Source organism: Sorex fumeus, unplaced genomic scaffold (genome assembly GCF_029834395.1).
Source record: "Sorex fumeus unplaced genomic scaffold, SorFum_2.1 ptg000063l, whole genome shotgun sequence".
Classification (NCBI taxonomy): Eukaryota; Metazoa; Chordata; class Mammalia; order Eulipotyphla; family Soricidae; genus Sorex; species Sorex fumeus.
The window spans coordinates 51,219,717-51,234,162 of record NW_026606120.1 but is presented as its reverse complement, the minus strand read 5'-3'; the positions used below and the strand labels follow the sequence as shown (position 1 = coordinate 51,234,162).

General features: G+C 40.3%; 1 protein-coding gene across 1 annotated transcript in view; it reads right to left on the bottom strand.

The window, feature by feature from the left end:
• Nucleotides 1-3,700: 3,700 nt before the first annotated feature.
• ATAD5 (ATPase family AAA domain containing 5) overlaps nucleotides 3,701-14,446 on the bottom strand; it is a 46,886-nt gene continuing 36,140 nt past the window's right edge. Inside the window, exons 15-23 of the mRNA XM_056126513.1 lie at nucleotides 14,018-14,182; nucleotides 13,280-13,413; nucleotides 12,371-12,464; nucleotides 10,835-10,899; nucleotides 9,576-9,756; nucleotides 6,700-6,878; nucleotides 4,836-5,692; nucleotides 4,054-4,212; nucleotides 3,701-3,960 (exon numbers count right to left, since the gene is read on the bottom strand). Coding sequence (XP_055982488.1) covers nucleotides 3,882-3,960; nucleotides 4,054-4,212; nucleotides 4,836-5,692; nucleotides 6,700-6,878; nucleotides 9,576-9,756; nucleotides 10,835-10,899; nucleotides 12,371-12,464; nucleotides 13,280-13,413; nucleotides 14,018-14,182 — 1,913 coding nt within the window. The 3' untranslated portion in view covers nucleotides 3,701-3,881. The remainder of the gene's footprint in view (nucleotides 3,961-4,053; nucleotides 4,213-4,835; nucleotides 5,693-6,699; nucleotides 6,879-9,575; nucleotides 9,757-10,834; nucleotides 10,900-12,370; nucleotides 12,465-13,279; nucleotides 13,414-14,017; nucleotides 14,183-14,446) is intronic.

Sequence of the window (14,446 nt, the reverse complement as noted above, 5' to 3'; positions counted from 1 at the left end):
CCCCACCCCACCCCCCGCCCAGGGGCCCCAAAATAAGAAGAAAGGATGGGGGAGGGGAGTGATAGGAATATGACTTCCCCCAAATTATGCTAAATTTTAAAAGAAGGGTTACTGAGGAGAGTATCTGTTTGTCCTTGCTTGTTCATGGGGGTGTTCAGGGCCTGTTCCTGGCACCGTGCTCAGGAGTGACCCCTGGTGCTCAGGATACCATACACAGTGCTAGAGAACAAACCAGGGTTTTGAGCTAAGTGCCACAAGCAAGCCAAGGTCTTAGGGCCCCTGCTGTCTCTGTTTATTTTTTCTTTTGTATTGGGGAGGGGGGTTGGCCACACCTGTTAGTATTTAGGGAGACCAGGTGGTGCCAGGAATCAAACCCGGGGCATTCACATGCAGGAATTGCTGCCCTTATTTCCTGACATATGTATTTTTTGAACATTTAAAATTCTGTGGGGGGCCGGAGCGATAGTACAGCAGGTAGGGTGTTTGCTGTGCACACGGCCGACCCGGGTTCAATATCCGGCATCCCATATGGTCCCCCAAGCACCGCCAGGAGTAATTCCTAAGTGCAGAGCCAGCAGTAACCCCTGAACATCGTCGGGTATGACCCAAAAAGAAAAAAAAATTCTATGGTACGATATGCCATAGAAATGCCTCCAGACCCCATGCCAAGCTGTCTCATCCGGGGCAACCTGGAGTGGGGTGGGTGAGTTCTCCTCCCCATCCCAATAGAGCTCCAGCAGCCAAAAACTTCCAGAACTCAATGACCGCCATGCTCACAGCTGATCTCCACAGGCTCAGACCAGCCTCACCTATGAGTGAATCTGCTGAAAAACCCAGGAAGGAATGTGGAACTTGTGAATAAAATCTCCAGGTTCACACAGCTGGGAACAGGTGACCTCCCTCCATCTCCCTATGTTTCTGTAGCCTGGCAGTCACTCCCAGGAACTGCCTCTCTGGTGCCATACAATCTCATTAATGGCCATGATCCGGAGACTCAGAAATATGGAGCTGGAGTGATAGTACAGCTACCTGTTTGCCTTGCACGTGGCCAACCTGGGTTGGATCCCCAGCATCCCTTGTGATCCCCCCAGCACTGCCAGGAGTAATTCCTGAGTCCATAGCCGGGATTAACCCCTGAGCATCGCTGGGTGTGACCCAAAAGCCAAAAAAAAAAAAAAAAAAAAACCCCAAAAAACTAAGAGACTCAAATAAATCTCTCGGAAGAGACCAACACAGAACAATATGCCATAGAGATGCCTCTGAACCTCAAAGTCAGCATCCAGTTTAAAACAAAATTAATAATTTAATTCAGCTGTATAACAATATTTAAAATTTTAGAATCGCGGGGCTGGAGCGACAGCACAGCGGGTAGGGCGTTTGCCTTGCACGCAGTCAAGATGGCTGATACAGGTTCGATTCCCAGCATCCCATACGGTCCCCCAAGCACCGCCAGGAGTGATTCCTGAGTGCATGAGCCAGGAGTAACCCCTGAGCATCGCTGGGTGTGACCCAAAAAGCAAAAAAAAAAAAATTTTTAGAATCGCTGGAGCACATGGCTGGGAACATCTTATTCTTATACAAGGGCTTTTGGCTCAAGGATGAAATACAACAACCTTCACATAAAATAAATAAATAAAATAAAATTTTATGGTGTTATTTTACTTGGTTTTTCAATCGAAATAACTCTAGTAAATTCTAATAAAAGAACAAACGTAAAGATAAGTATAAATAGTGGAAATTCTTATTTAAAAAAAAATGCTTCAAGGCTGGAGAAAAGAGTACAGGGGTTAAAGTGCTTTCTTTGCACATGGCCAACCCTGGTTAAGATCCCTAGCACCACCAGAAATGATCCTTAAGCATAAACCCAGGAGTAATCCCTGAGCACCACTGGGTATAACCCCCAAATCTGAAAAAATAAGTGCTTCAGAAAAAAATTGGCATACATAGCGGTGCTCAGGAATCACTCCTGGTGGTCTTAGGGGACCATATGCAGTACCAGAAATCCAATCCAGGGTGGCCATATGTAAGGCAAGTGCCTTCTCTGCTGTACTATCTCTCCACCCCAGAAGATCATATTTGCTTTTTTATAGAGATGAAATTAGTAAGTCTAAATCCAAACTTGTATAAGATCCATTTGTATCCAGTTGATTACATCAAAAACTTCTGTTTGGGGCTGGAGAGATAGCACAGCAGGTAGGGCGTTTGCCTTGTACGCGGCCAACCCGGGTTCTATTCCCAGCATCCCATATGGTCCCCTGAGCACCGCGAGGAGTAACTCCTGAGTGCAGAGCCAGGAGTAACCCCTGTGCACCGCCAGGTGTGACCCAAAAAGAAAAACAAAAAACAAAAAACAAAAAAACCCTTCTGTTTAAATACTGCATAAAACACTTTAGCCTTTAATTAAATCAGTACGAGAAAAGTTTGAACAAATAAGAGTTAATATCTTCATACACATTTATATACATATATATCTTCAGCTGTACAAAGTCAGGATCCTTACCTTTGGAGTTGAAATTATAATTCACCAGATAATGTAACAGAATATTTATATATAAAAATCTTGAAATAGGAAATCATTTTGATAGACTTAATTAACTGATTAAAAATGATATTAAGTGAAACCTGATGTTTTAAAATGTTATGACTAAAAATATACATTTTCTCCAAACCCATAGCCTTAAGTGGAAAAAAGCTATTACATAGAAACCCTTGATTAGAATTCTTCTTAGTGAATGGCAGTTTGTCAAAATAGATATATTAATATCATCAATATCTTTATGAAATAAAATATTAATGATATGAAAATCCAAGAAGTGAAATGTACAAAATAGCTCTACAAGACAGCTCATTGGAGTTGGCAAAATATACATGATACATAGTAACTAAAACAGTTTATAAAAATATTATTAAATTCATAATTTTAATTTCATTTTGTCAACAAAATCAGTGGCAAAATATGCTGGGGAATATGACAGAAAAAATCGTATCAGACAAATTTTTCTTTCAGGGAGCGAGGGAAGGGTCTGGGCCACTCTTGGCAGTATTCAATGGCTATTCCTGGCTTTTTTACTTAGGTGTGACCCCGGGAAATGCTCAGGGGAGCATCTGTGTCTCTGGGGATGGAACTGGAGTCAGCAGCAGGCAAGACAAGCACCTGAATGAGTCCCTGTACTATCTCTCCAGGATGATCTTTTTAAAAAAATTAAGCATAATTTACTTACTAGTCAGTTTTCTTATGTATTATATATGCACTTTTGTATTTTTATACTATACAAATATATTAAGGAGGGGCTGGAGCAATAGTACAGTGAATAGGGCATTTGCCCTCCATGTGGCTGATTGGGTTCGATCCCTGGCATACCTTATGGTCCCCTGAGCACAACCAGGAGTAATTCCTGAGTGCAGAGCCAAGAGTAACTCCTGAGCGTGATTGTGTGTGCCTCCCACCCCACCAAAAAAAATGATTAATGAAAATTCTCACCTCACTGATTCATATTTACAACTTGATGGTACTAAAACTTGATTGGAGAGAAGTAGATTAAAGATAGCAGGAAAAGGGGGAAATTATGGGTTACTTTAGTATGGAAACATCTTTAGAAATACCTAAGTGAACACTTTCTAGAATCAGCTCACTCACATACAAAAATACTCCAGTAATGTTAAATCAGACCATAGTAAAAATTCAGGGGGGGGGAAAAAAACACTAAAACACAATAATAAATACAATATGTAATTCAATTTTTTCATTTAAATACTTGCATACTAATAAAAATATAGTCTGTTTTAAATGTACATTGAGAAATTAAAACTCCCCCATGAAAATCAATATAAAAATGTATAAAACATCATAATCTGTACAAGGCATTATTAATGTAAAATTATTAAGGAAAGCCAGCTGCCAGGGTATTCAAAGTCTCTTTTGAAAGGTTAAGATGAATTCCTTCAAGATAGTGCAGAAACCTATCAAAATTACAAAAAAAAATTATTTAGTATTTTCATCAGATGAGAATAGTTATTAATCTTGAGATAGCCATTTGAAAGGTTACGCTTTACCTTCTTTTACTTTTGCCTTGTTCTTTCAGCTTCTCAGTCTGACAAATGTTTCGAAGAGTTGGCAAATAGTCAGTTACACTAGCTTGTCTATTACCCAGGTTCAGAAGAGATCGGCTAGAAAATACACTTTTAATGACAGCTATTCTCTTCCAAGCGTTGCTGAAATTAAAAGCAGGACATAACATTTTTATTGTAATTTGCAAAAAAATACAAAAATCGCAAACACAGTCCGCATTTGGTTCTTCCTTCTCTCTGCTTCTAATCTAGACTGGACTAAGGAGATTACAGACTAATTTATATACCAACAAACCAAAAAATGTTTTAACAGCTACCTGTTTTCTACCACGACAAATCCAAACCCCATCTCTATCACTCCAAGTCTCCCAAATCTATCACAACCTAATATCTCATTTTTTCACCAAGGAATTAATCAGTCTGGTCTCCTTAACAGGCTACAGTAAAAGCCATACTACTAATATTGTGGTCTTACCATTATCAAAAGTCCAGCATTTCAAAATTACTAAGAAAAACAGCAATGATTCTTTGTGTTTTGGGTCACACATGGCTGTACTCAGGAATTACTCCTAGCTCTTTGCTTAGGGATCATTCCTGGCAGGGCTTGGAGGACTACAATGGGGGTGTCAGGGATTGAATATGGGTCGGCCATGCAAGACAGTCATACTATCTGCTGTACTATCTCTCCAGCTCCAAAAAGAGTAATCATTTTCCCTTAAGCATTTAGTAGTAAAAAATAAATAAAGGCAAAAGGAAGGAACACTTACTCTAAATTAGCTGCTGAATGGTTGAAATACACATTGTTCCGCTTTTGAGAAACATAACTTGTAAGATCTTCAGTTGGATCACTTCCTAATTTCTTGCAAGCATTCAAGGTTTCTAGTGCTTTTGAAAGAGTAGAAGAACATTTGGTAAAGCTGAGAGCTTGTACAGCTGCTTTTAATTCCCCAGAGTTTTGAGAAGTCCACCCATCATTTTTCTCAAGCCTGCACTCATCACAAAGGCCACTTTTAACCTTTCCATTTGTCCAGCTAAAGTCATCTTTACCAAATTCCTTCTGTTCCCTTACATCAGTCAAAAGGGCATCTAAGAAGGACATATTATCCATAAACTCAGTGAGAGAATTTAAACAGTGCGAAACAAGGGCAGAACTTCTTTTTTCTGCCACTGTTTTAGGAGGACAAGGAAGTGATTCCATATTCAACTCTAAAGATTTGTTCTGTTTCTTTGTCTCTGGATTGCTTTCCTTGTCTTGGGCTTCGTTCTCTTCTGAATTGCAGGCAGGGGTTATGCTGCTCAGTTCATCAGAAAAATCCAATCCTGTGTCAATTAAGTCACTATCATCCAAAGTTATGATCTTTTTCTTATGTTTCTTTTTCTGCGTTTTTTTCGATAGCTGTCCCTCTTCAGTATGCTTCCTTGCAAGACATTTTGCATTATTCGTTGCTGCACTGGTGTCCACATTTACTGAAGGACCAGAAAGGTTTTCCAATTCAGGAATGATACCAACAGGTAAAGGTAGAATGAACTCAAGATTACTATGTAAGAAATCTACTTTCTGTATTTGGAATTCTGTAAGAAGCTGGATGAATTTATGCCATTCTTCCTTTGTTCTAACTGTGTGCTGAAAAACAATTTTGGGGAAAAAAAGGTTATGAAGGCATATAATTTTTAAATATTTTTCTACACATGCAAATACAATGTCATTCCTATTCTTCCTTCAAAGTAATGATTTTGTAGCTCTTAATGATTGTAAGGTCTTCCGCTGGATCACTTCCGACTTTCTTGCAAGCATTTAAGGTTTCCAATGCTTTTGAAAGAGTAGAACAACATTTGGTAAAGCTGAGAGTTTCTACAGCTGTTTTTAATTCCCCAGAACTTTGAGAAGTACACCCATCATTTCTCTCAAGCTTATACTTATCACGAAGACCACTTTGAACCTTTCCATTTGTCCAGCTAAGGCATTTAAATTATAATTAGTTCTAATTTTATTAACCTATCCTCCCTTAATATATCAAAATAGACTGAGTCTAAAAATTAAGAAAATCTGACTTGAAGTGATAGAACAGAGGGTAAAGTGCTTGCCTTGGTTCCCTGAGCCCTGCCAGGAGTGAGTCCTAATTGCAGAGCCAAGAGTAAGTCCAGAACAAATACAGGTATGCCTCCCGCCCCACTGATCCTGACCCCCACAAAAAAAATTAAAACTGAGGGATAAGAAAAGAGTACAAAGGATAGGACACTTGCTTTGCACGTGGCAAGCCCCAGCTTTCAATCCTAATCATCACATCTGGCCTCCCAAACATCAGTCAAAAGAAGTAATCTCTGAGCACAGAGCCAGGAGTAAGCCTTAGGCATGCCAGATGTGGTCCCAAAATAAAACAAAACACACACCAAAATATAAAATTATTCTTATTTGAAATAGACTTCCAAGTCCTATTCTAATTCCCATAATAGACATTTAAAGCAATATCCAAGAAAACTGGAGTCTAAAGGCACCATGTATTAAAACCACAAATCTGAAGCCTGTACAAATTTTAGGCAAATTTAAGGTAACCTAGGAAAAGACAGAAAAGTGTTGAAAGGATGAAAAAGACCTTAAATTTAATATTCCAAATCAGACACTGGAAATACCTTTAAAAATGAAAACAAGTCTTCAGATGGGGAAAAGATGTTCTTCAGGCCAAACACAGTTTCAGCACAGCCTGTGGCACATTTAGGAAGGTCTGAAGGAGTCCTCTGACTATTTTTAGAGTTATTTTTAGAAAAAGGGTCATCGTTGGAGCAAACAAGCTGTACATTTGTATTTTCTCCTACAAAATAAATAAAAGAAAATCCTATCTATCCAAATTTTAACTAATTATATAGTAGGCAAACATTTAAACATCATTCGACATCTCTTGGACCCTCATATACCCTCTCATATACCCTTTCCTTGTTTTTCTCCACTTAAGTATATAATTCATTAAGATGATTTAATACAGGGGCTAGAGCAATAGCACAGCGGGTAGGGCATTTGCCTTGCACGCGGCCGACCCAAGTTTGATTCCCAGCATCCCATATGGTCCCCTCAGCACCGCCAGGAGTAATTCCTGAGTGGAGAGCCACTGTGAGGGGTTACAGGAGTAACCCCTGTGTATTGACGGGTGTGACCAAAAAAGAAAGAAAAAGAAAGATTATTTAATACAAACATTACGTCAAATTTACACTGGTAAAATGGGGTAGTGATGAGGAACTTACAAGTCAATTGAAAAAAATGCCTCGCATGCATGACGTACCTGCTCCACACTTAAAGATAAGATATGGACCCAACTGATATACCAAGAGTAGTACCCCACATTTGATGGGGGTAAAGTAGAAGGCAACCAATCTTGATCTTAATACACACACACACACACACACACACACACACGCACACACACAGAGATAGATATAAGCACACAAAGCTCAACCTGTAACAACATGTTAGTGATATTCTATACAAGGGTTTTATGGCTCCAAAGTGAGACACAATTTTCACACACTTTCCTCTACGGAAACCTTTTTGGATCATTTTAGCAATACAAAACAAATTACTTAACATCTGCCTTTGGGACAGGCTGGGTAGTGGTGAGAAAATTCAAAATAATGGTGGTGGGATTGGTGTTGAAATACTGAATGTAATAAATTATTGTGAACAACTTTATAAAAATAAAATTTAAAAAAAAAAGATAAGAGGCTGGAGCGATAGTACAGCGAGTAGGGCGTTGGCCTCGCACGCGGCTGACCCGGGTTCAATTCCCAGCATCCTATATGGTCCCCTGAGCACTGCCACGAGTAATTCCTGAGTGCAGAGCCAGGAGTAATCCCTGTGCATCACCAGGTGTGACCCAAAAAGAAAAAAAAAAGATAAGGGTCCATGTGGCTTAGTAGCAGAGTACCTGCCTTGCATCCTGAACCTCTAGTTTAATATTTAGTGATCAAAATGCAAGCACTTCAACTAAGCAAATCATAATCACAATAACCGCTTAAAAATGTATATCCCCAGACCAGAGAGATAGATCAGTGCACTGTGCACGCTGCTCAGGACAGCACCTAGGACTGCACCCTTGTTGGTAGTAGTACTGGGGATAAATCCAGGGCCTTAAATGATTGTGCTGCATACGTGTTCATAGCAGACTCTGTCAGACTAACCCTCCCTGGTAACTGAGGTGGACTGAGTGGAAAGTGGAAGCTCTCTGGCTCCCCACTTTACCCAAGCCAACACTCTGTAAGTCAGCCAGGAGTCAGGTGACCTGTAACAGAATCCCAGCCACTCACTTCTCCCTCCTGCAACTTTTCTCTGATCTTACCAATTCATCTTCTGCTGGCTCCGGTCAGAGCCTCAAGAAGACGGGTAATATACTCCCATGGCTTCCAATCCCCTCCAATAGTACTGCAATCCCTAGAAACTCAGAGGCAACAACCATCTGCTCCATAGAGCCTAAACGGACATTTATATGCTGCCTTTAGTTACTCTCTGTCTAGCCTGATCTATCTAACCTTTCCCTCTTTAGGCTACACCTGGCAATGCTCAGGGGTTACTCTTGGCTCTAGACTCAGGAATTACTCCTGGCAGTGCTCGGGCAACCATCTGGGATGCCAAGGATTGAATCCAAGTAGGCTGCATGCCTGGCCCCTTTTGCTTACTATTCCAACACGTAATTAGAATGGTCTTTATATTCTTCTGTAGCAGATAGGTGGCAGGAGGGTCCCAGGCAATTCTTTTTTTCCTTTAGTAATGAAGTCACTTAATAACTAGCTCTGAAGTTGTCCAGCATCAGGAAAGTTAGAACCCTTTGAGATGCAGATACTAATTAAGCTCTCTGGAGAAACTGAGGCACCAAATAGAGAAAGGTGGATCCTTCAGAAAAGGAACTCAAAGAGAAACTAAAGACCATGATAAAAATATAAAAAGCCCAGGGTCAGAACAACAGTACAGCGGGTAGGGGTCTGCCTTGCATGTGTTCAATAATAAATAAAAAGACCATCAAGAATCCAAGAAACTTCCCCTCTTACCCAGGCAAGGGCAGTCTGAGAAAAGCTCTAGGATAAAACCACCTCTGTAAAGGCACACGGGCAGCATTCTCTAGCACCAGCAACTCAGCCTGAGATGCATCACGCCTTTATTTGACTTGATGTCGCATTCTCTAACCTGGGGATCCCCACATTTCAATTTAAGTTGCATACTCTTGACTCTTTTCCCTCTGAAGGAACCCATGTTCCTTTTGAACACCAACAAGATAACTGGATGTTGAAATGTTTATAATCTTCCAAATCTTTTGGTGCTCCAAACCTTTTTTTGTTGTTTTTCTGGGGCCACACCAGGCAATGCTCAGGGCTTACTCCTGACTTGGTACTCAGGAATCACTCCTGGAGTCACTCCTGGAGGGCTCAGGCAAGCACTATACCCGCTGTAATCTTTCTCCAGTCCCAGTATATTTTTAACATAGTCTTTGTATAGAAATTTCTTTTACAACAGATAAACTTACGACAAAGAAATAGTGGTCTTTCTTCAAAAAATCCACCTCCACTTCTGATCCAGAATTGTAAGTAGAGGATACTTTTTCTTATATCACAAGTATTCGCAGTTAAAAACGTAACAAAGTCTTTTACATCTGTTCTAAAATTTTCAGTCAAGCAAATCATCTGTAGGTAGCTGGCAACATTAAGCTGACAGAGAAAGGGGAAGAGAGAAAGGGAGAATTTAGAGGTTCAGAAACATATCAAAACACATTTCCTAAAAGTAAAAGTTTTTAGATACTCAGATTTCAAATTTTGCTGAATTTTGTTGATTATTAAGGTACCCCAAAGAGGTGGAGGGAATGAAGCGATAGTACAGTGGGCAGCGTATCTGCGTTGTACAAAGCCAATTTGGGTTTGAAACCTTGGCATCCCATATGGTCTCCCCCGCCGGCACTGTCAGGAATGATTCCTAAGCACAGGGCCATAAGTAAACTCTGAGCATCCCAGGGTATGGCCCCTAAACCAGAAAGTAAAATAAAACTGCAAGGAAACTTTAATAGGTGATTCTCCAACCCGAACCCCGAGGGAGGCCACATGCAATAGTGCTCTGGAGCTACTCCTGGCTCTGTGTTCAAAGAATTCTCCTGGAGGGGCCAAGGGACCATTCACAGTGCCAAGGATTGGCTACTTTTGAGGCAAGCGCCCCACCCCTGTATTATCTCTCTGGGCTCTACCAACCACCTATGGTGACTGCAGAATGAACACTTTTTGTTGGGGGGAGGAGGGGCTGTGCATTATCAGACGAGATCGGGCGCATTCAGGGTGGTATGGCCGTAGACAATATGGGCTGAAGCGATATGTGGTATGGGCTGAAGTGATAGCACAGCGGTAGGGAGTATGCCTTGCACTCAGCCAGGTCAAGCCGGGTTCGATTCCTTTGCCCCTCTTGGAGAGCCCAGCAAGCTACCGAGAATATCTCGCCCGTGTGGCAAAGCCTAGCAAGCTACCCACGATGTATTCGATATGCCAAATACAGTAACAAGTCTCAAAATGGCGATATTACTGGTCCCGCTCCAGCAAATCAATGAACAATGGGTGGACAGTGTTTGACAGTGTGCATTATCAGAGGCCACACGTAGGTGCTGTTCCAGGGCTTTTTAGACTTTCTCTAAAACTCAAAAAGTTAAAAAAAAAATCCTCAGTAACATTTTAAATGTTTAACAAATATCAAGGTAACCCAACTTCATTTATATCTAACTTATGATCCTCAAAATTCAAAACTTACCAATGAAGGAGTGCTGAAATTAATTTCTTCAAAATAGCCATCAAACATTAATTTAAATGTTGGATCTGTAAGAAAAAAAACATTTTAAAAAACATTAACATTATGAAAATAACTGATTCTGCATTTCAACTGTAATAAGAAAGAAACTAACCTGCAAAGTCCTCATGTGCAAAGAAAGGCAAGCACCTTACCTGTTGTACTTTTCTCTCTGGCTCTGAAATTTTTTTCTTTTTGCATGGGGGTTGGGAGGAGACTAATGCCATGAACAGTAGAAACAAGGGCCAAGAGGACTGGTCCATCGTTGGAGGCTTGCCACAAGTGGGGAGTGGGTGGGGGGGGCAGTTAGAATAGAGAAGGGACTAACATGACAATGACAGTTGGGAATGATGACTGTATATGATAACCTGTATTGCAACCTGTACCTGTATTGCAAACTGTAATTGCCCAGAAGGAGAGAGAAAGAAGAGAGAGATGGGATGTCGGGGATCAACCAGATCAGCTACATGCAGAGCAAGCACCTTAACTGCTGTACTATCTCTCCGGGCCCAAAGAATTTTTTCTTTTTTAATGTGGTCGGTGACATGTATAATGACCTCATGAAGAGTGATAAGGCAGGTACTCTTCCTATAGCTATATCCCTAGCCCAAAAGCACATTTTTTTTTTGTCTTTTTAGGTCACACCCAGTAATGCTCAGGGGTGTCTCCTGGCTCTGCATTCAGGGATCACTCCTGGCAGTGCTGGAGGACCTATGGGATGCCGGGGATCAAACCCGGGTTGGCCGCATGCAAGGCAAATGCCCTACCCACTATACTATCACTCTGGCCCCCAAAAGCACCTTTTTAACAAGAAGAGCATTTTTAACAACAACAACAACAAAATCAGCTTTCCAGCCGAGATAAGTACTGGGAGGTTCACTCCATGGCTTGGAGGCCAGCCCCACATGCTAGGGGAAAAGGCAGCTCACATAGAGAAGGGAGCACAAAGTAAAGAGTGTTGGGAGGATCCTCCCAGGATGAAAATAGACTATAGACTGAACATGATTGCCACTTAATGCCTTTTTTGCAAACCACAGCACCCAAAAGGAGAGAGAGAACAAAAGGGAATGCCCTGCCACAGAGGCAAGGTGGGATGGGGGGATAGGGGGGTGGGAGGGATACTGGGATCACTGGTGGTGAAGAATGGGCACTGGTGAAGGAATGGGTACTCAATCACTGTATAATTGAAACCCAAGTACAAAAATTTATAAGTCTACAATTGTACCTCAGGTGTTTCACTAATAAAAATTAAAAAAAAAAAAGGGCTGGAGTGATAGTACAGCGGGTAGGGCCTTGCACCTGGCTGACCTGGGTTTGATTCCCAGAATCCCATATGGTCCCTTGAGCACCGCCAGGAGTAATTCCTGAGTGCAAAGCCAGGAGTAACCCCTGTGCATCTCCAAGTGTGACCCAAAAAAGCAAAAAAAAAAAAAAAAAAAAAATCAGCTTTCCCAAAATATTTTAACTAAAAGAAATAACTATCAAATCACTGTTACCTACCACTTGTAGTAAGGATGACAGGCCTCTTAGTGGTTGCCATGAATGTTTTGATTGCATTCAAAAACCCAGCATCTTCTTCAAAAATGACATCAACCTAAGAACCATACATTGAAATGTTAATGTACCGAGTAACAAAACACATATCACATAATAGTTGTGCAGACACAGCAGCTTAATTATATGTTGGTTAGGGATAAAGTTTATGAATTTATTAATACTATGAAGTTAGGCCACATTCCAAGCTTACATTGTATTACACTATTCAAGAGTTAAAAAAAAAAGATCAAATATTAAAGTAACCAATTAAATCCGTCACTTATTTAATAATTTAATATTTAATAACTAAGCATGGATCAGATAAATTCTACATTTACTAAACAATAATTCATAACCTTTACTTGCATTAATCATCTCTTGGAAAAGTTCTATGGTAGCGATAATTTTATTTAAAGTAAATACAAATGAAAAAAAAAATCAATAAGCTGCAAGCATCCCTAACATTTACAGGTAGCAGCCTCAGGTGCAGGGGGATGTTTTGTTTATTCACTTGGGGAAGAACTTGTCAGGGTTCTGAGTGAAATTTTTCCTGGAAAAGGGGGCAGTAAGCCAAATAAATATAAGAGCCTCTTTTTTAGAGTACAATACTCAAGAGTCTTTAGAATAGCTTTTAGAGGCTGGAGCAATAGTACAGTGGGTAGGGATTTTGCTTGCATGCGACCAACCCAGGTTCCATCCCCAGTATCTCATACAGTCCCCCAAGCACCACCAAGAGTGATTCCTGAGTATAAAGCCAGGAGTAACTCCTGCACATCACCAGGTTTGACCCCAAAACAAACAAAACATAAAAAAAAATAGCATAAGCTTTCATCACAAGATATCACTCACAAATGTACACCTCTATAAACCTACCTCCTCAAAAAGAATAAGAGACGTTGCATTTTTCCTGTTGAGTTCCTCTGCTCCAAATTCTTTGACATTTGAGTTTGTTGTGTTTGTAGAACTAGTCTGAAAAATTTGTTTCTGTTCAAAAGAATTTGTGATTCCTGCATAGATAAAATTATTTTAGATAAAATTAACTTTTAACAGAACACTATTTCCACAGAAGAAGCTAAAACAAAAAACCATATCAAAATTCAAACAAAATACTAAACCTTCTATATGTAGGATATTCAGTATAGCTGAGATTTAGTAAAAATAAGAACTAGTGGGGCCGGAGTGATAGTACAGTGGGAAGGGTGTTGGCCTTCCATACACTTAACCCACGCTCAATCCCTGGCATCCCATATGGTCCCTTGAGTCCTTCCAGGAATAATTTCTAAGTGCAGAGCCAGGAGTAACTCCTGAGCATCGCCAGGTATGTCCCCAAAACAAAACAAAATAAAAGAACTCATGATAGTTGATAATACTTTAATGTGTCTGGATCATTAACATCAAAATGTCAAATTATAGGCTGGGCAGATAGAACAAAGGAGCACATGTTCTGTATGTGGGAGCCCCAAGTTTGATCACTGAAATAGGTCCCTGAGCACCACAGGGCACAGCCCCAAGCACAGACCCCTGAGCACTGCTGAGTGTGGCCCAAAAGTAAAATGAAAAGATTCCCAGCATCCATGCTCGTAATTTAGTATTTTCAACTTAGTGTCTTACCTTTATTTTTTTCCAGAAGTGCTTCATTATTTTTCGTCTTGGAAGATACTTTAAAATAATTTGCCAAAGTTTTGGGAAGTGCTCGCTTTGCTCCACTGCTTTTTGGTGATGAGGGAGGAAGTTTCCTTGGTGAGGTAACAACTTTCCGAGGAGAATTTAATTTTTCTGCCAGAAACAAATTAGATTTAAAGGTAAATAACTCCAGATAATTCAGAAATCATCTCACAGAGAGCTGGGAATAGTGCTTTCCACAGGCAAGGTGTCAAACTCACCCTAGAGCATAGGATGAATAGGATAATACCTAAATAATGTAATATGATGCCTAAAAAATGTAATAATAATGCCTGCTAATGTCTACCTAAATAATGCAATATAACACCTAAATGTCTGCCTAAATAATGTAATAAAATTAGTCCTGGACTAAATGTA